General features: G+C 47.7%; 1 protein-coding gene across 1 annotated transcript in view; it reads left to right on the top strand.

Moving 5' to 3' along the window:
- Positions 1-4,176: 4,176 nt before the first annotated feature.
- The window catches only part of Npffr1 (neuropeptide FF receptor 1), a 31,807-nt gene continuing 14,980 nt past the window's right edge, over positions 4,177-21,003 (top strand). Inside the window, exons 1-3 of the mRNA XM_027388355.2 lie at positions 4,177-4,530; positions 4,572-4,632; positions 20,844-20,945. Coding sequence (XP_027244156.1) covers positions 4,177-4,530; positions 4,572-4,632; positions 20,844-20,945 — 517 coding nt within the window. The remainder of the gene's footprint in view (positions 4,531-4,571; positions 4,633-20,843; positions 20,946-21,003) is intronic.

Genomic DNA, 21,003 nt, shown 5'->3' with positions numbered 1-21,003 from the left:
GATCCCCCTGCCCCACTTCTTCCAGCCTCTGCAGACACCAGCCCTGTGGCACACAGACATGCATGAAGACAAAGTACCCATACACATAAAATAAGTGATTCTTTTTAAGTTCAAGGTCAAGGAGTTTGATGTCAGTCTGGGCTACATGAGGCCTTGCCTCAAAAATAAAATTAAATTTAAAAATAAGGTAAAATGCATTTGAAAATAAGGTAAAAATCTGTGACTTGTCAAGTTTTTCTGGTTACTGTCAAATTCAGTTGCCACCACAACAGGAAAAACAATTTGTGCTGCAGTGTATAGAAGAGAGAAGTCGTCACTGCATGCCTGTGATCTCAGCACACAGGAGGAGGCAGGAGGATGACAACTTTTGTGTATGTGTGTATGTGTGTGTGACAGGATTTCTCAGTCCTGGCTGTTCTGGAACTCATTATGTAGACCAGGCTGGCCTTCAACTCAGAGATGTGCCTGCCTCTGCCTCCCAAGTGCTGGGATTAAAGGCGTGCTCCACCACAGCCTGATGGAGGATAACTTAAGGATAGTCTGGGCTATAGAAACAAAACCAAGAGACAGGCTTGGAGATGATGGAGCATGTGGCCAAAGTCACACATCACGGGGATGCTCCCAGTTGGAGGAGGAACTGGTTTGCAAGCCCGGGTCTTTTAACTAGAGTCTGTATCATTTCCAATTAGTGCCCAGGCTTACACATATGCTCTGGGAAAGCCTGTGGACTCCCCATCTCCTGCCGTCCTAGAGAGCTGTCCTGGTCCACTAAAGCCTGGGATGCCCTAGAGATGTACTGAGTCCTTCTTGGCTCTGTGCCCTCCCCAGAAGCCATCACTGTCACAACCTAGAGTATGAAACCCAGCCTGAGAACAGGACCTCTCCGGGTGTCCCCAATCTCTCAGAAGACTCTACCAAGGCTCAAGGATGGGGGCTGTGAAGATCGGGAGCTCTCTGTCACCAATACCCTCACATTTCAGAGATTGGGTACATTGAGTTCCTGAGAGGTGTGCAGGAAGCCAGTGTCAAACACCCAGGTTTCTGGCTGCCTGTTGGGGTTCTGAGGCTTGTTGGGGACTTCTCTAGGCTTTTCTGTCTCTCTTGGTGGCTGCTCTCCAGCTCTGCAGCTGGATGGAGTCAGCCATCTGAGCCCTCTATTGTCATTTATAAATACAGAGAATGGTGCTGACCTGCTTCCTTGGGGAGAGCTTGCTAATAAGCATTTTAAGGCTTTTAGAGTAAAATGCTCCTCTCCTCGGAGGCTGTTTCCAGGCTCTGGGAAGACATCCCACTCCCGCCTGGGCCTTACTTAGCCTCTCTGCTGCTACCCTGGCCTCACTGTGCAAGGGAAGCCTCCCTCCTCCTTCAAACAAACACTACAAAAGTCGGCAGTGTGGGGTCTGATTCCCAGTGGCCACATTCTCACCATCTAGAGAGATCTCTTTCCCCTATCTTAAGAATTCTGAGCCTTTAAAAAAGGGCAGCTTCCTTTGATAGCCTTCTTTGCCCCAATGGCCCCTGCACATTTCCAGCCAGGGAGAGAGACTGAGTGTCCCACAAGAGATGCCTGGCTTCCCCTCCTCAGGAGAGCTGCCCCAAGGGCACTCTTTGGCTTCATGCCAGCTCTTCTCCTGGGCACTTATCAACTCCACTGGGCATCTCAGAACATACTTCCAACCCTGCTGAGAGAGGAGGAGTACACATGCCAATCCAGCCCAGACTTTGTGTGGTCCAACAGTACCAGCAAGGGTCTTCAACTGGATGGATGTTGGGATGGCTATCACACGCTATAACAAGGGGTCTTTGCCCTTAGATAATGCTACATACTCAGTGAGTACGGGTCTCTCTATCCTAACCTCAATTGACTTTATTTGAAGATAGGGCTTGTAGGGCTTGGTTTAGGATAGGGTCCTGATTCCCTAGGGATGAAAACAGTATAAAAGACACACTTGGGGCTGGAGAGATGGCTCAGAGGTTAAGAGCGCCGACTGTTCTTCCAGAGGTCCTGAGTTCAATTCCCAGCAACAACATGGTGGCTCACAACCATCCGTTATGAGATCTGGTGCCCTCTTCTGGTGTGCAGATATACATGGAAGCCGAATGTTGTATACATAGTAAATAAAATCTTTTTTAAAAAAAAAAGACACACTTGTAATACCAGCACTTGGGAGACTGAGGTAAGTGGATCTTAAACTTGAAGTTATCCTGGACTATACAGTGGAATTTTTATCACCAGAACGAAGGAGAAAAAAATGTAAAAAGAGCTGAGGATGTAGCTCAGTTGGTAGAGTGTTTGCCTAACAAGAAGCCCTGGGTTCCACCCACAACAGGACATAAACCAGGTATGGTAGTGCACACCTATAATCCTAGCACTAGGAAAATGGAAGGATTAGAAACTAAAGCTTTCATATTGAGGTAGGTCCTCAAAGCTACATATTGAGGTCAAGGCCAACTGGGTTATATAAGACCTTGTTTCAAAACAAATAATAAAATTAAAAAAAACACAAGGAAGCCCCCCCTTTTTTTGTTTTTCAAGGCAGGGTTTCTCTGTGCCCTGGTTATCCTGGAACTCTGTAGACCAGGCTAGCCTCAAACTCACAGAGAATCTGCCTGCCTCTGCCTCCTGAGTGCTGGGATTGAAGAAAGCTCCTTTTAACACACACACATACAAAAGGGGAAGTGGGGAGGCAGACAGGCACACTTGCGTGCGTGTGTGTGTGTGTGTGTGTGTGTGTGTGTGTAAGAGAGAGAGAGAGAGAGAGAGAGAGAGAGAGAGAGAAGGCAGTGACAAGAGCCCTGAGAAGTCAGAAAGACTGCCCCCAGGAGACACCAGATGGCCTGCAATCTTTATCTTGGCTTTACCAGCTTCCAGAACACTATGAAATATATTTCCATTGTGAAGCCATCTAGCCTGTGGCATTTTGTTACTCAAGACTGGAGAGGACCAAAGGGGAGAGGATCACGGAGCAGCTGGGAAGACAGGCACAGAGAGGGATGAGACCACAGTGTCACCGGCAGTGGTTCTCATTCTGCTGTGTGCTGGAATTGCCAGGGAGCTTCACATACTCCTCATTCCCTTGCCACCCCAGACCTTCCAATTTAATTGGAATAGGTGTCATCTGGGGGAGGGAGAAGGTGGCTGTCAAAATATTCTGGTGGCTCCCAAAGTTCAGGGAAAGTTTAAGGGTTGTGCCAGAGACTTGAAAGCTGAGAGCAGCAGATGGGGCAAGGGATGGTTGATGGACAGGTGAGAGAGGTGGATAGGAATATCAGGCGGGGTGCACAGCATAGGGGCAAGCAGAGGAGTGGAGAGGAGCTAGATGCTCAGTGAGAGGCTTGTGTCCGTGATGGGAAGCAGAGGCAGTGTTAGAGGTGGCATCATAAAAGGGTGTGGTCAGGTTTACATCAGCTGCTACCTGCAAGTCTCTCTAGGCAGATGTGAGTGAGATGGGGCACAGTGACACTCACCATTTCAAACGATCAAGGGGTTCATCTGGTGAGTGAACCACAGGTAAGGTAAGGACATCTTCTGTTGGTTTGTTTGTTGTTTTAGAGGTTGGGTTTTACTTTGTAGCCCACGCTGTCCTGGAACTTGCAGTGTAGGCCAGGCTTGCCTCGAACTCAGTTTGTCTGCTCCTAAGTGCTGGGATTTAAGAAGATATGCACCACAACTCCCAGCTTATTCTGGTACTTACAGGTCCCCCACCCTGTCATTCTAATGTGAGAGATGGATTGAGTGCTGGTCTCTAGATATTTCTGAAGTCATAAAAGAGAACAAAACCTGGACTCTTGATCATTCACTTTCTTTCATTGGCCTGGAACCTGGGCATCCACAGGGCAGATATACAGTGTTGTCAGCTGGGGGGCTGACAGGACCTGAAAATGGCCAGGGCAGTGTTCTCCAATCCAGTAAGGGGGCATTAATTGAGTATCTACTATATGCTGGGCAGAAACGTACACATCTGCTTCCTTCCGAACCACTTCACAGATGCAGAAACTCAGGCTAGTGCAGATAAGACATTTGCCTGGACTACGAGATTCGGAAGCCAGGGTCATCCATCAGACATCTTGTGCCCTGTTCACTGGGAAGATCTCACCGGCTTCTCTTTGGAGGTCGCTCCTATGTAGTGACAGCGACCTCTTAGCCCCTTCAGGAGGGGCAGAGTCCTGGACATCATGGTGGGTGAGTGCGAACAGGCTGAGCTCAAGACACGTAAAGAGTGGGGACAGAGGGTTGGTGTGTGTCCGCTAGGGCTGCGGTGGGCACCGCCCGCACTTTGGAGGGTGCGGGTCCTGGGGAGAGTTCGCGGGGGAGGTGCACAGGGCGCCCTCACTCGGCCGCACAGGTGTGCCGGGTGCCATGGAGACGGCGCCGCGCCAGCCCCCTCCTTCCCTGAGACCCGGGAGGCGCGGGGCGTGCGGCAGAGTCCGGCGGACCGCAGCGCTGCTGCCAGGGCGCTGCACCCCGGACCCCAAGGAGTGAGCGCCCCCTGCCCGCCTGCGAGCGGACCCGGTGAAGCGGGGACCAGGGTAGGCCACCCAGACAGACCCCTTGTGCCTCTCTGCCCCAGCCCGCCCCCGCGAAGGTGCCCGCCTCCATTGAAGAGTGTCCCGGAGCAGACAGTATGGAGGGTGAGTGACACTGGGGTGGGGGGTCAGGGTGGGATAGGCTACGAACCCCAGAGCAGGGGCCGGGGGTGGGGGGCAGGCAAGGAGAAGAGACACTAACCACCTTGACAGCCAGAGACAGACACTGATACCTGACACTCCTCTGTGTGTGTGTGTGTGTGTGTGTGTGTGTGTGTGTGTGTGAGAGAGAGAGAGAGAGAGAGAGAGAGAGAGAGAGAGAGAGAGAGAGAGACAGAGACAGAGACAGACAGAGACAGACAGACAGACAGACAGACAGACGCACAAAGATGCAAACACCCTGAGAGAGGGACAGAGACTGATCTGAGGGTGCCTCTGTGTTCATGGGGTTAGGAGGGGGAAAGACTTGTGTATGTGTGTGTGAGAGAGAGAGAAAGACAGAAACAGGGGAACAGAGACACCAAGAGAGAGACAGAGACAGACACACAGAGATGCAGAGAGATGATGATAGGATGACGTGGGGTGCCTCTGTGTCTCTGCACACATGTGCAGCATGTGTACACCATCTCTAACCCCTAGACAGGGGCTCTATTGTGACCAGGTGAGGATAGTTTAGGTACTGGCTTTAGGGAACTGTTGTCAACTTAGCAGGCTTGCTGGGCAGGGGAGAGGGATGGACTCCTGGAGGAGGCAGCCTCCATGATTCCCCTAAGAAAGGACCTAAACTCAAAGCCTAGGAGGAATAATAGCCCAGCTTTAGCCTGATGGCTTCAGTCATATCAGATGAGGGTCTAGACCTCCATCTCGGTTCATGGAGATTAAGAAACTAGAGGACCGGGGGTTGATCCACTGACTTGCTGGGATGGTGCCCAAGCCTTTCTGTACCAGTGGTTACTCAGCCTGTGGACAGAGGCAATTAAATGCAATAGGGCTTCACAGGGGCAGTTGTGAGGATAAACTGCATTGAACATATTCATACTAGTAAGTGAAAGCTGTTGAAAGCCCTGGGATTCCAATGAGTAATTACAAGGGTCACCATGGGGAATAAAAAAGGGGGTGGATTATAAGCAGTCTTGTGAGGTGCACTGGCAGCTTTCCAAGGAGCTAGGGAGAGATGTGGGGAGGAGTGTGCAACCCGAGATGAAGCTGGAAGATCCATAGGATCTGTAAGAACGATGGTTAGCAAAGTACAGAAGCCCCAGAGAGCAGAAGCAGAGAGAGCAAAGAGCAATGTAAAGAGGCAAGATCTGCTTGGGGCTGGGGACTTTGGGGTTTCTGAGTGCACTGAGTAGAAGAGGACTAAAACCCAGAGGGGTGTGGTGGACAGAAAGTACTGAGCTGCCTGCAGCATGCTCACCCTTCAAAACCTGAACACATGGCATCCCAGGGACCCAGAGGCAGTTGCAGATATAATCATTGCTGTAGAGGAAATTACAGTAAATGAAAAAAAAAATCCCTGAAGATGGGCACCTGTCCTGATTTTCAAAAAAAGTGGAAAGATAATTTCTGAAACCCACTAAACTGTTCAAGTGAAATGCTGACCTCTGTGTATGCCAGAGAAAATTATTGAACGCACAGTGAACATTTGAGAGACAAGAAAGCAAGAGCACATCTTCGGTGTTTTGCAGAGGAAGCCATTCTGCACACCTACAAAGTCTGCGTGTGTTTGCCTAGACACTATAAAGTAAATAAATTAAGTCAAAGATACGGTGCACCTGCAGTGACATCATTAAAGAAGGCACTTAGGGGTTGGGGGTGGGGCTAAGTGGCACATGAGTGGCCATGAGTTCAGTCCCTATTTCGGGGAGGTGGGAAGGTGGGGAGACAGATCGTGCTTACGATTCTCTTTACTGACATGGAAATGTGTTCATCATCTACTGTGGACTGATTGTTATGTTGAGTTTATGCTATGAACATATTGAACAAGTATTAAAAAGCAGAGTTTACAATATATGCAAAATAATCCCCTTATGCAAAGTTGCATAGTTTTATTACTGGGTCGATTTATCTATCATCTACCTATATATCTATCATCTATCAAGCTATGAATGAAATTCCTATACGAGAGTCACTAGCATCTTCTTTGGAGTCCCTGGTTCCTGAGGCATCCCCTTAGACAAGGATTTAGGAATAGGGAGTTCATTTCTGAGTTGCCTCGGGGAAGCAGAGGGGAGGCATGTGGAGATAGCAAAAAGAAAAGGGGCAGGGGCATAGGCCAGTTGGTAGAGTGCTTGCCTAGCATGGAGGAAGCTCTGGACTTGCTAGTGAATACCTGAATGTAATCCCAGCATTTGGAGGCAGAGGCTACATAACAAGTTGAAGGCCAGCCTGGGCTAAATGAGAAGGGGCTCTGGCTGCTGCTTGTCCCTCTCTACTGGTTGAAGGCTATTCCATGCCATAAGCTCTGGGTTGTTCCTGCTATGGCTTCAAAAAGCAAAGTAGACAGATAGAGAGAGTGAGAGAGTGAGTGAGAGAGAGAGAGAGAGAGAGAGAGATAGAGAGAGAGGGGAGAGAGGAGAGAGAGGAGAGAGGAGAGAGAGAGACCCTAGGTGCAGGCAGGATGGGTATTGGCAATATGAGGAACCAGTTGTCCCAGCTGACATCTCTGGGCTAAGGCGACATGGTATAAAGCAATCAAATGCATTGTCCCAGCAGGCATATCTCAGGGTGTTCCCGTTCAGAGACTTCCTCTCTGTCTTTTGTGGTGCTCAGAACCATGCATGTCTTCTAAGAACTAAAAACAGAATGACAAGAACTACAAGACTACTTTTGGAGCTGGGGCTGTGGCTGGGACTCAGCAGTCAAGTACTTGCCTGGCATGCCTCAGGCCAGAGGTTTGAGCTCCAGCTCAGCCAAGCAAACACACATTTCCAGGGGGGGAAGGAGAAGAAAAAGAAAATAATCTAGTGTTCATTAGGAGCCAATGTAAGAGCAAACAAATCACTCCAAATTTCCTGTCTCGGGAGGTAAACAGATGGATTATAGCAGTGTTGCATGAACTTCGTGCAACACTCAGCAGTAACCGGAGGACTAGAGGGCTGACAGCAAGGAGTGTCATTAAAGCCTTGGCAGCAGTCTCTGGGTACCTTCAAGGGGAAAGAAGAGGCCTGCTTGGCACATCTGTAGCTAGGAGCCCAAACAGCCATAAGGCAAACAGACTCAGGGTTACAGGCTGGGGTCTGAGGAAATGGCACAAGCCCAAGCACCCCAGTTCAGACACTCACCACCCACATAAAAGCTAGAGGCAGAGGCTCTGTGTCTGTAATCTCACCTCCAGGAGGAGGGAGGAAGGTGGGCTTGCCGGCCAGATTTGAAATGGCGAGCTCCGGGTTCGATGTGAGACCCGTCTGAAAAAAAAAATGAGGTGGAAGCCAGGTGTGGTGGTCCCTTTAATCACAGCACTCGGGAGATGGAAACAAGCAGGTGACTTGGAGGTCCATGAGCTCCAGTCCAACCTGATCTACATAGCAAGTTTCAAAGACTGCCAAGGCCAAATCATGAGATTCTGTCTCAAAAATGAAAGGAAATTGGTAGATAGAGGAAGATACCCAAAGTTGAACTCTGGCCTCCATGGGTCTGATTCCTGGCTAGACTGGGGAGAATTTTAAAAAAAAATGTATTGTGCATGTTTGCATGTCACAACTGTATATGGAGGTTAGAGGACAACTTTGTAGAATCAGTTCTTATTGTCTTTTTTTCTTTTGAGACAGGGTCTCTTTATGTAGCTCTGGCTGTCCTAGAACTTGCTATATATAGACCAGGCTGGCTTCAAACTCCCAGAGATCTGCCTGTCTCTGCCCCCACCCCCAAGTGCTAGGGTTAAAGGTGTGGACTATCACACTCAGCTTTCCCTGTTCACTTTGAGTTCTGCAGATTAACTCAGGTTACCAGGTTACTTGTGTGCAAGTGCCTTTTGCTGCTGATCCAGCTTGCACTCCCCAGAAGTGGAATTCTTGAGTATCCAGATCAGAACTATGACCTAGAGAGGACTCTGAGGCCTCAGAAACTTCCTCTTAACCCCCGAAGACAGACACCACAATCTGCATAGCCCCAGTTTCCTTCCCGGTGCCAATGAAGGATGCATGATGAAGACTGAGTGGGAGGGGAGAATGCATCCCACTTGGATGCAGTGGTTTTTCTCCTAGGAGCCGCTGGCAGCCTTCACAGCTAGCCTGAGTGAATTGAGATACCGAGCATGTATCTCAGTATGTAGAGTACTTACTAGCATTCGGGAAGCCCTGGGTTCAGTCCCTACCTAGCACAGAAAAAAAAAAACAAAAAACAAAAAACAAAAAAACAAAACAAAACAAAAAAAAAACTGGGCTTTGTGGCACGCAGCTACAAACCTAGCTCTAGAAGCAGAAAGACCAGAAGTAGTTCAAGGTCATTCCTGGCTACATACAGAATTTGAGACCAACTTGGGCCACATGAGACTGTCAGAGAAAGACAGAATGTATTTCAGCCTGGTAGTTGGTTCCAAAACAAACCAAACAACTCCAAAGGCCCTCCTAGCTCTGAGAACCTGGAAGAGCCCTGGTAAGAGCTGTCCAGTGCTGATTGAAGGAACATGGAAACTGAGTATGTGATTAGCTGAACATGGTTAGTTTCTACCAGTTCTGCTTATATGACACAAACATGAAAGACACAAGCTCAGTCTCTGCAAAGCCTTTTGCTGCTCTCATTAGCAACCGAAATTGCTTCAAGAGTGATGCACTTTCAGATTTAAGGGTTGACTTCTTTTGAAATGCAAATGGTTCAGAAACAGCCCGGAGAACAGTCCTGAGTCATTTCCTCATCCCGGGAATCTAAGTCTTTCTAAAAAGTATTTATTTATTATTTTTTATTATTTTATTTTATTTTGAGACAGGATTTTTCTGTGTAGACCTTGGCTGTCCTGAAACTCACTCTGTAGACCAGGCTGGCCTTGAACTCAAGCAGAAAAGACTACCTCTGCCTCCCATGTGCAGGCACTAAAGGCAAGTGCCACCATGCCCTGGTGTCTTTATTTTTTTTTAATTAGTTATGTGTGTCTGTGTATGGGTATGTACACATGAAGGCAGATACCCCCATGACCACCCCAAAAGAGGGTGGTGTCAGGGACCCTGGAACTCCAAGCAGTTAGTTGTAAGCCCCACCCCCAACCCCGGATGGATGCTGGGAACTGATACAGGTTCTCACACTGTTGCCCTCTGCTGAGCCATCTCTCCAGCTCCATCCAAGTCTTTTCTAAACAAGATCCTGCTGAAAAGCGAGAGAGAAGAAACCCACTGGGACAGGGCGCTGAAGCTCTGGGCGCTGACATGTGGTAAGGGAGTGCTATGCAAGAATGGATCCCAGGGGCAAGAAAGATGGCTCAGTGGTTAAGAACACTGGCTGCTCTTCCAGAGGACCAGGGTTCAATTTCCAGCGCCACATGGTAGCTCATAACCGTCTATAACTCAAGTTCTAGGGAATCTGATTCCTTTATACCAATGCACATAAAATAAAGTTAAATAAATTATTTAAAAAAAAAGAATGGTGCCAGGTGGTGGTGGTGCTTGCCTTTAATCCCAGCACTTGGGAGGCAGAGGCAGGTGGATCTCTGTGAGTTCCAGACCAGCCTGGTCTACAAGAGCTAGTTGCAGGGCAGCCTCCAAAGCCACAAAGAAGCTATGTCTCGGAAAAAAAAAAAAACAAAAACAAAAAACGAATGGATCCCAAAGTGCTAGGTTTTCTTCCTTTGCTCCCTAGCTGAACCCAGAGTGACTCCGGTTCTGCCTCTGACCATTGTATGTACTTCTTCAGGCAGTATTGTCGTTTGTTTGCTTCGAAACAAGGTCTTATGTAGCCCAGGCTGCCCTCCCCAGTGGTGAGATCACGGGTATGCACCAACCCACCTGCCTTGTTTTAAATGATCCTTTCGGTATTCTCGATGTCAGACATACTCAGACTTTCGGAAGTCAAGGCCCTCTCCTAATTAATAAGAACCCTAATTGGACACTTGAGGGCTTTAGAGGTGGCTTAATGGACTCAAAGAGGATGAGAAAATCTGGGAGATGGCAGAGACAGGTCGGAGGCTCAAACTTGAAACATGTCCCCCAGCTTAATTGATGGGACCATGAATCCTGAGGTCAAGTAGGGGCGGAATCACTGTCCCACCCTATATTCTGAGAGCAAGTCTTCTTCTCTTTGAGTTTTGATTTTTTCCTGTGAAATGGAAAGGATTCTTCTTTCCCAGGCAGAGGTAGTTTAATACTGCAGAAGACACAAGTTAAAAACTGGCAAGGTGATGCACACCTGTAATCCCAACCCTTGGAATGTGGAAGCAGGAAGATCAAGGGCAGCCTAGGTTGCACAAGACCTTCTTGAAAGTGCCAATAACCATGAAAAGAACAGAGAACAGAGCCTATGTAGAGCAGCTACAGCAGCACTTAGAGGAAAATTTACTACCCTTAGAGCTAGGCACCAATCTTCATTCACCAACTCTGTGTTCCATTCATTCACTAGATAGTGGTAGCATTTGAAGCCAAACGAGGCATGGCAGCTTCCTCTAAGATGTGTCCAGTGTAGAGGAAGTGGAATAGGGTGAGCAGTGTGGTATTGAGGGATTGAGCAGGCTGACCTGGAAGAAGCAGCCACCACAGAGCCTAGCCAGGAAACTATAGACAGACAGGAAACTTTAGACAGCCAGGAAACTACAGAGAACTTCAGCCTGGCCTAGAGCAAGCCAGAGGATGGCAGTCTCTGTCTCCTGCCTTCACCTCCCCAAGTGATGAGATCACAGGCATGCATTCCACCTCCACTTACCTTTTTAAAAAAGTTTTTTTTTCTTTCTAATTTTATGTGAGTGCCTGCTTGTATGTGTACCATGTGTGTGCCTCGTGCCCATGGGAGCCAGAAGAGCGCAACCCATGCCCTAGAACTGGAGTTGCAGATGGTTGTGAATCAATATGTGGATGTTGAGAACCGAACCAGATCCTCTCCAAGAGCAGCAAGTGCTCCTAATGGTTGAGACTCCCACTTTGCTATCTTTTGGAATCCCTCTCAAGGGGCTGAGGGAATACACTTAATATGTGAGATAGAGCAGTTCAGTTTCCAGGAGGAGAAAGGACTTGAAGGGGAGGGTTTCTGGATGCAGGTGTTGATGGGTGAAACAGCAAACACACACACCAGAGAGTTGCTGGAGAGAGAGAGAGAGAGAGAGAGAGAGAGAGAGAGAGAGAGAGAGAAATGGAAAAGGCCTGGTGTAGCCAGGAGGTGGTGGTGCATGCCTGTAGTCCCAGCACCTGGGAGGCAGAGGAAGGTGGATCTCTGTGAGTTTGAGGCCAGTCTAGTCTATGGAGTGAGTTCCAGGACAGCCAGGGTTACAGAAAGAACCCCTGTCTTGAAAAAAGAGAAAGGAAGAGAGGAAGAGAGAGAGGGAGGGAGAGAGGGAGGAAGGGAAGGAGGGAAGGAGGGGAGGAGGGGAGGAGGGAAGGGGCAGGGGGAGGGAGAGAGAGAGTCCCATTGTGATTAGCCAGAAAAGCAGCAGATGAGAAAGAGCTGGTTGATGGGCTCTGCAAAGCCCATTTCAGATGGCCTGGGTTCTTTATTCACTTCAGCCACTAGATGGGGACTGGGCTCTGGGAAGGTGTGTGTCTAGGGAACTAAGGGAAGCTCTATTACATCTTCACCAGAGGGGGCAGGTGCCCTAGAATGATACTGTGGCTTTGCCATGGGGAAATGCATGATTTGGGGGCAAAAAAAAAAAAAAAAAAAAAAAAAAAAAAAAACTTCCAACATATAATGACACAGGATATACATTACTGTTCCAAAAGGTAGGGAAGGGAGCAGAGTGAGGAAATACTGGACCAAAGCAAGACTGAAAACCAGCTGGTCAAACTCCAAACTCTGCATCTCCGTGTCTGATGTCAAAGCACTCTTCAGATCTCCAGTTCCTTTCAGCTTTGTTGACTGCAACACACTTCTTTCTTTCTCCTGTGCTGGATCCACTCCCTGTTAGCAGCTTTTCTCAGCAAGTATCCCATGACACTGGCATCTCCAACATCTTGGGGTCTCCAAGGCAATCCAGGCTTCACCTTCACAGCTTCACACAGTGGCCTCCCTGGACTTCCATGCAGGGACACCCCTGCCATGCCTGGCCTCAGTGGCTTTCCTTAGTCTTGGAGGGTGATTCCAAAACTCCTTTCTTGTAACCTTGACTCTAAAGGCAGAACCACATGGCCGAAGCTGCCAAGTTCTGCTGCTTGCTGAGGCTGGAACACCCCCACCCCCCTCATCCCCCATTCAATTATATCTTCAGCAGCTTTATGTTTTCCATGGTTTCCTTCACTGCCTAAGCTTGGCTGTCCTGGAACTTGCTCTGTAGACCTGGCTGGCCTTGAACTCACAGATCTGCTTGCCTCTGTCTGCTGAGTGCTGGGATTAGAGGTGTGCACCACCACACTTGGATCTAAGCTTTTCTTTAATTCCTTTTCACAAGTTGGAAGCTTAGTTGGGTGGGATCTTGCGCTGAGGTTTCCACTCCCTTTATTCAATTTCTTAATCTGTTTCTCTCCTTGAAGATTTTAGTTTTTTCTTTCTTTCTTCCTTTCTTCCTTCCTTTCTTTCTTCCTTCCTTCCTTCCTTCCTTCCTTCCTTTCTTTCTTTCTTTCTTTCTTTCTTTCTTTCTTTCTTTCTTTCTTTCTTTGAGACAAGGTTTCTCTGTGGCTTTAGAGTCTGTCCTGGAACTTGCTCTGTAGACCAGGCTGGCCTCAAATTCAGAGATCCGCCTGTCTCTGCCTCCCGAGTGCTGGGATTAAAGGTTTGGGCCACCAACGTCTGGCCTCCTTAAAGATTTAATTCCAATCCTCTTCCTGGTGCCCCCTTCCTCCTCAAATTGTCATTTTGTATTTTTCTTACTTAGCTTATTCTTTTTTTTTTTGGTTTTTCGGGCTTATTCTTTTTCATTATAAATATTCCATTATAAATCATGGTACTGCCAGGGGGTGGTGGTGCAGGCCTTTAACCCTAGCACTTGGGAAGCAGTGACAGGCAGATCTCTGTGAATTTAAGGCCAGCCTGATCTACAGAGTGAGTTACAGGACAGCCAGCACTATACAGAGAAACCCTGTCTCAATAAAAATAAATAAATAAAATAAATCATGGTACCACATGACAGAACTCTTCACTTTAGCCTCAGACAAAATTTTTGGACAAGGGTAAAAGGCAGCCACATTCTTCACCAAAATATCAGAAAAACAAGCTCTAAGCAACATACTAAAATTCTTCTCCTCTGAAACCTCTTGAGCCAGGCCCTTGTTGGTTTTCACCCTCAGCACCACTGTCTTCCATGCTCCTACTAGTATGGTCCATTAAGCAGTGCTTAAAGCATTCTACTGCCTTCCCAAACCTCAATCCCTAAGTCCATATTACTGCAAACAAACGCATGGATGGGCCTCTCACAGTAATACGCTAACTAGTCCCTGGCACCAATTTCTATCTTAGGGTTTCTATTGTTGTGAAGAGACTCCACAATCAAGGCAACTCTTCTGAAGAAAAACTTTTTATTGGGGCTGGCTTACAGTTCAGAGGTTTAGTCCATCATCATCATGGCAGCATGCAGGCATGCTGGAGGAGTTTAGAATTCTATATCTTGATGCACAGGCAGCAGAAGCAACTGTGAGTCACACTGAGCATAGTGAGACCCTGCCTTAAACAAACAAACAAAAAGAAGCAAGCCTGGGGTGTTAGCATCCCTACTTAGTATACTTAAAGCCCTAGGTTTGCTCATACACACACACACACACACACACACACACACACACACACACACACACACCATTAACTGAGCAGTCAGAAGTTCAAGGTCATTCTTGACCACATAGAGGGTTCAAGGCTAGCTTGGCTACTTAAAACTTCACAAAAGCAACAAAGGGCTGGTGACTGCAACAAAACACCATGACCAAAAAGGAAGTTGGGGAGGAAAGGGTGGCTTACAATTCTGCATTGTAGTCTATTACTGAAGGAAACCAGGACAGGAACAGGGCTGGAACCTAGAAGCAGGAGCTGATGCAGAGGCTATAGAAGAAAGCCGCTTACTGGCTTGTTCCCCATGGCTTGCTCAGCCTGCTTTCTTTATAGAACCCAGGACTACCAGCCCAGGGATGGCACCACCTACAATGGGCTGGGCCCTCCTCCATCAATCACTAATGAAGAAAATGCTTTATGGTGGATATTATGGAAGCATTTTCTCAGTTGAGGTTCCCTCCTTTCAGATAACTTTAGTTTGGGTCAAGTTGATGTAAAACAATCCAGCACAGCTGGGGAGATGGCTCAGCTAATAAAGGTCTGTGCTATGGGTTCTGGTAACCTGAGCTTGATTCCCCCAAATCTCTGTGGTGGAAGGAGGGAGCTGACTCCTGCAAGCTGCTGTCTGACCTCCAGAAGTGCACATGGCATGGAGAACACATACTAAATAGATGTCAGAAGCATTTTGTTTTTATTTTTTCAAGACAGGGTTTCTCTGTGTAATAGCCCTGGCTGTCCTAGAACTTGCTCTGCAGATCAGGTTGTCCTTGAACTCACCAAGATCCACCTGCCTCTGCCTACTAAGTGCTGGGATTAAAGACCAGCACTCAGTCACTATGCCCAGATAAGTAACATTTTTTTTAATTAGATGTAAGATATAGTCCCAAGCCTACTCTTCAAACCAAGTTGCTGTTCCCCAGTCCTCTTACAATGAGTGACAATCACTGACCACCAGCTCTCAGGCCAAATTCTCTAATCCCTAATTGTAAACAATTGGTAAGGAGTCCACAAGAGCCTGAAATAAGGGGACATCAAATATTTACTTGGGGAACACTCATGAATGACAATAAGGTAGAAACCTGCCTCAGTCTTCTGCCCAGGAGCTGGAAGCTTTAATCAGATCCCTGACCACTACACAAGAGAGGAAGAGACTGCTCCCCTCTTACTTTCTAAGGAGTTACACCAGCAAACAAGAAGCTTCGCCTCCATCAGGCCAGGTAGCCCAAGGTCATGGGCAGAGTGAATACCCACTACACCTAATCAGTATCTTTACCTCTTTGGAGCAACATTGCCCCCATAGAAGAGCACCTGGCCTGTTGAGAGGCCATGGGATGTGGGGACAGAACCCAAAAAGGCCTACTGTGTTCTTCCTGCCTGACCCTATCCATGGGGTGCTGAACTGGACTCCACAGTCTCCTCAGAGGCCCAGGATGATCAACTTAAGGCCCCTTTATTAACCAGACGCTGGTGCCATTGAACCTGACCAACTAGAAACTCATAGGAAGGGGGTTGGATGGTCATCCAGGGGACAGGAAAGCTGGGTTACCGGGACCCACAATCAGATCCAAAGCAAATTAACTCTCACTGGCTGTCATTTGACTAGGGATGAGTACAGACTTCTGATTGACAGTCCCTCAAATGCTACACGCAGGGAGAAGGGCTGGCTCCCCAAGGGAAAACTCACCATGCTCCAAGAAGTAGGGAAAAAGGAGATAGAGTGGTTGGCACCTGCCTGTGCTCACTGACCCCCTGAAAGGGTGTGCTCTGTTTAGAGAGGATCCAACATATTCACAGACCATAATTGCCTACCGGACAGAAATCATTTCATGCCACATCAAGAGAAAGCCCCAGAAAGCCTGTGCAAAAATGCACCAAAGCACATCAAAGACTCTGGTGACCCCCAAGTGTTAAGCTTCACTAAAGCTTGGTGCTGGAGAGCAGAGATGGCACAAGTCAGTGTTTCTCAAATCACAAGGGACTCATCAGAGGAGCTTTTAAAGGAAGTATCCCAAATGCCATTCCCAGATCCTGACCCACAGGGGAGGGAGGGACTTAGAGGAAATGCCTCCTTCAAATCAGTGTGATTGTGGTGTGAGTTGGAGAGCCACTAACATCATCAGTATTTTATCCCATGTTTCCATTCCAGTGATCAGAAAAGTCAAAACCAAAAGTTAGAATGAAGGAAACCAAAAAACTCATCTGAGGAAATGCCACCCCCTATGGACAAATACTGCCAGTCAAAAAAAAATCATCCGTGGTTTTCATACACACATTTTATATGGAATAGAGATTAATAGTGCATGTTTATACTGTTTTGTGACCATTATAAAACGAGGTCCATATTTTCCCCGTGCCACCAGACTTCCTTCTGAACATCATGGTAGCTCCCCAACTCCCAAGTGGAATGGCAGGTCTGGGAACCAGTCACTGGTTGAGGCACTGGCCAGATCTGCATCTATCTGAAGGCTTCCTAACTGGTGCGCAGCCGGAGCTGTGCACAGCCTCACTTCACCTTCTCAGAGTGCTACTGCCTCTGCGAATCTGACTGATGAAAAGGTTACACTGAATTCTTTTTTAAAGGGCATCTCTCACATTGCCAATGAGTTTGAACTTCTTGTTTCATGTACCATCTGTCCTGTGTTGTGTTCTGTGCTTTTGGCAGCCCCTAATGTGGTGTGCTTCAGGGGTTCCAGTGTCAGGGTTCACCAATAGGCTCTCAGAGGTGATATTGAAAGGGTCTGTGGCTGAACTCTCTTGTGTAACCAGGACAAACCAGACGGTGGCGCCAATGATGCTGTCGTTGGTGAGAAGTTATGAACTCAGGGACATATCTAGACTGGATCTGGCTTGGGCCCCTTCATGTGGACTTTGCTTCCTTGTTCACACGCCTTTCGCTGCTACTAGGCTGCCATCAGAGTACCCTGCATCATTGTGAACTTGACTTCTGACCTCTGTCTATTGTAGTAAGAGGGATCTGGTTCCTAGAAGCAGCATGATTTACCCTAGGCCAAAGCCAGGAAATGCTTTCAGTTTTTGTTTGCTTGTTTTGTTTTGACAGTGCTGGGGATTGCCAGGGCTCTATGAATGATAGGCAAGTACTCCACCACTGAACCATACCCCTATCTAATGCTTTAAAATTTAAAACAGATGGCTGGGAGCTGGGACTCAGTGACAGAGCAGTTGTCTAGCAAGCATGAGGCCCTAGCTTCAGTTTTAGCACTGCAAAACAGCAAATAAAAGTAAGGTCTGGGGAGATGGTTCAACAGGTAAAGTGTTTGTTGCAAGCATGAGGGGCACCTGAGTCAGACCCGCTGGAACCCACATCAAAGTCAGGGCTGTCACATGCTTCTGTAACCATCTCAGTGCTGGGGAGCCAAACCTGGAAGATTCCTGGGGCTTGCTTGCCAGCCAGTCTGGCCAAATTGATAAGTTCCAGATTCAGTGACAGTAGATAGCAGTTGATGAAGACACCTGGCATTGGCCTCTGTCCTCCAAACCCATATACATACATATGTACGTGAGCGTTCACACACATGTGAACACATACACGCAAAAAATAAAAATAACAGAGGGGAAGACTGGAAGGATGGCTCAGTGGTTAAGAGTGCTTGCTGCTCTTGCAGAAGACCCAGGTTCATTTCCTAACACCCACATGGTGGGTCACGACCATCTGTAACTCCAGGGTCTGGCACCCTCTCTGGCCTCCGCAGGCACTAGGCACATACATGGGGTATACATACATGCAGGCAAAAACATTCTTACACACAAAATTTAAAAAAAAACGAATCTTTTCTCAGGATGGAAAACAAATGAGCAAAACAGATTGTTGATTTCCCCGAGCACACACACACACACACACACTGGGGTTTCCAGTTCTCTGGGTCACGGCTAAGGCCTGAGACTCTCTGAGGAGTTCTGTGTGACGCTGGTAGTTAACAATCACACTTTGAGAGATGCTGTGCTCCGGCCTCTCTAGCCCAGCTTTTGCTGATGCAGGTGTGACCCCCTAAGCTCATCAGGGCACCCTAGAGGCAGCCATCATTATATCCTAAAGCTTCTGGGAAACCCGTCCAATTGGGTAATGTAATTGGGTTCAGTGGATGAAAAGTTCACAGGATGTAATCATAAGGGCAGCTGGCAGGTCCCAGAAAGGCTGAGTGAAGAGTGTTAATGAGCTTCTGGCTGCTGATGTGGGGCTCAGACTGGTGGAGGTAGGAGGGCTCTGGGTCAGGGGAAATTGACAGGAGTAGGAGGGGTTTCTTCTGGGATGAGGCAGTGCTGGGAGCTAGGTTAAGTCTTGGGATGGACACCCAGGTGTTTAGACATTAGAGATGGGCAAGGTCACTCTAGACAATTTGCTGCAGGGAAAGACTGGATAATGAGCTCATTTGAGGGCTTCGCAAAGGGAGTATGGGAAGCAGGCTCGGATCCAGCCTGAAAGGTTTCTGGGAATTTCCTCTACCTATTTGTTCACTCTGTTATTACTGGTTTATTGAGTCATTTACTATGACCAGGCACTGACAAGATACCAGAGATACTTCTCAATAAAACGGGGAACCACCCTAAAGTCAAGGAGATGACTCTTAAGCACAGGGGGAAAGAGTGAACTTTAAATCAAATCATTGGCAGATCCAAGAACACAAACAAGACAGACCCAATAAGAGGTACGGTTGGGACTCCTCCTTTAAATGGAGCCAGAAGACATCAGAGTTGAGAGGGGAAGGAGGAGAATAGCAAAAGCCCTGGGGACAGAAGATACTAGAAGATGTGCAAGTGGCCAGAACTTACTGGGCAAGTGACTGGCTGTTCAAGACCATGGAGAGATCAGCAGGGGTCAGAGCCTGCTGTGTGTTGAAGGCTGAGCTAAGGAGAGTTAAGCCCCTAGTGGTACAGGCAGAGGATGTGGGGTCAGGAAGATCAAGAATCCAAGGCTTAGGACTAGAGAGATAGATGGCTCGGTGGTTCAGAGCACTTACTAACTTGGCGGTGCTGGTGCATGACTTTAATCCCAGCACTAGGGAGGCAGAGGTAGGCGGATCTCTGTGAGTTTGAGACCAGCCTGGTCTACAAATTGAGTTTCAGGACAGCCAGGGTTACACAGAGAAACCCTGGAGACAGAGACAGAGAGAGAGAGAGAGAGAGAGAGAGAGAGAGAGAGAGAGAGAGAGAGAGATGCATAGACACACAGACACACAGACACACAGAGAGAGTGCACATACTGCTCTTGCATAGGACTTGTGTTAGATTCCCAGCACCCACATGGCAGCTCACAACTATCTATAACTCCAGTTCCTGGTGATTTGACATCCTCTTCTGGCATTGGGGGAACTGTATGCATGCACTACACAGACATAAATGCACAAAATAAGAATAACAAATAAATCCTTTTTGGAAAGTTCAGGACCAGTTCTAGCTACATGGTGAGTTCATGGTCACCGTGGGTGATATGAGATGCTTAAAACAAAAAGAAATCAAGCGAGGCCACCAGGCTACCCAGATCACCCTCGGGATTACACCGTTAGCTTTAACTGCAGATTACAAGAACTCCAGAGCATAGAGAGTGGAGCGTAAGAAATGATACTGAGAGAGAGCAGTCTGCACCATCCTACCCACAGACAAACCCACAGATGAGCCACATAACCTTCAGGACAAATGAGTTGCAGGGGTTGATGGATGATGAAGAGACAAGAGCGAAACCTGTGACTCGAGAGGCTGAGAGGTGACATCAAATAAGTGTGGCAGAAGAAGGGTAGAATTTTTTTATTTAAACTTTTACTTATTGTGTGTATGTATGTGTGACGTGTATGTGTGTGGGGACGTGCATACCTTGGCATGTGAATGGAGATAAGAGGACAACTTGTAGGAGCTGGTTCTCTCCTCCTACCATGTAGGTCCCAGGGCTCAAACTCAGGTCTTTTGGCTTGACAGCAGGCACCTTACCTGTTGAGTCATCCCAATGGCCTGGTTTTGTTTTGTTTTGTGAAAAGGTCTCATGTAGTCCAGGCTGGACTCCAACTTAATATGTAGCCAAGGATGACCTTGAACCTCTCATCCTGCCTCTGGAGTTCTAGATTTATGGGTGTACCACACCTGGCTTGGTGTCAGGGATGGGACTTTGTCAGGTGTTCAGCTCCTGGATCTCCAGTTTAAAAAAAAAAATTAGATGTCTTTTTTTTTTTTTTTAAGATTTCTTCTTCCAGTGGGAAGAAATGTTGACTGACACTTCAGAATAACTGAAGAGGAGAGTGCGTGGTTGTTGAAGGTGGATGTTATTCACATATGAGTCCTTTCCACCATTCCATCTCTGATGGGTCATTAAAGCTTTTACTCTCACATATGTACCCCATAATAGTCTCTTATGTATATTTCTGAATATATTATATTATATTATATTATATTATATTATAGGTGTTTGAGTGTTATTAGAGCCCTTGAATGGTCTAAATGTGGACAGTGCCATTTCCTCTCAGTTCTTTCTCCATAAGCAGACCCTCACCCCTGCCACACCCTCCTTCGGTCCCCACTGGTCCCTGCAGCCCGGATGATGCCGGCTCAACAGCCTGTTGCTCCCAGGTGTTTCCGGCCCCCAGGTGCCTCTAACCCTCTGGTGTGCCTCCTAGCCAGTGGCTGAGCTCTGGGCTCCACAGA

The sequence above is a fragment of the Cricetulus griseus genome (genome assembly GCF_003668045.3).
Source record: "Cricetulus griseus strain 17A/GY chromosome 1 unlocalized genomic scaffold, alternate assembly CriGri-PICRH-1.0 chr1_0, whole genome shotgun sequence".
Lineage (NCBI taxonomy): Eukaryota > Metazoa > Chordata > Mammalia > Rodentia > Cricetidae > Cricetulus > Cricetulus griseus.
Note: the sequence above shows the minus strand (reverse complement) of the source record. Positions and strands in the feature narration are given on the sequence as shown.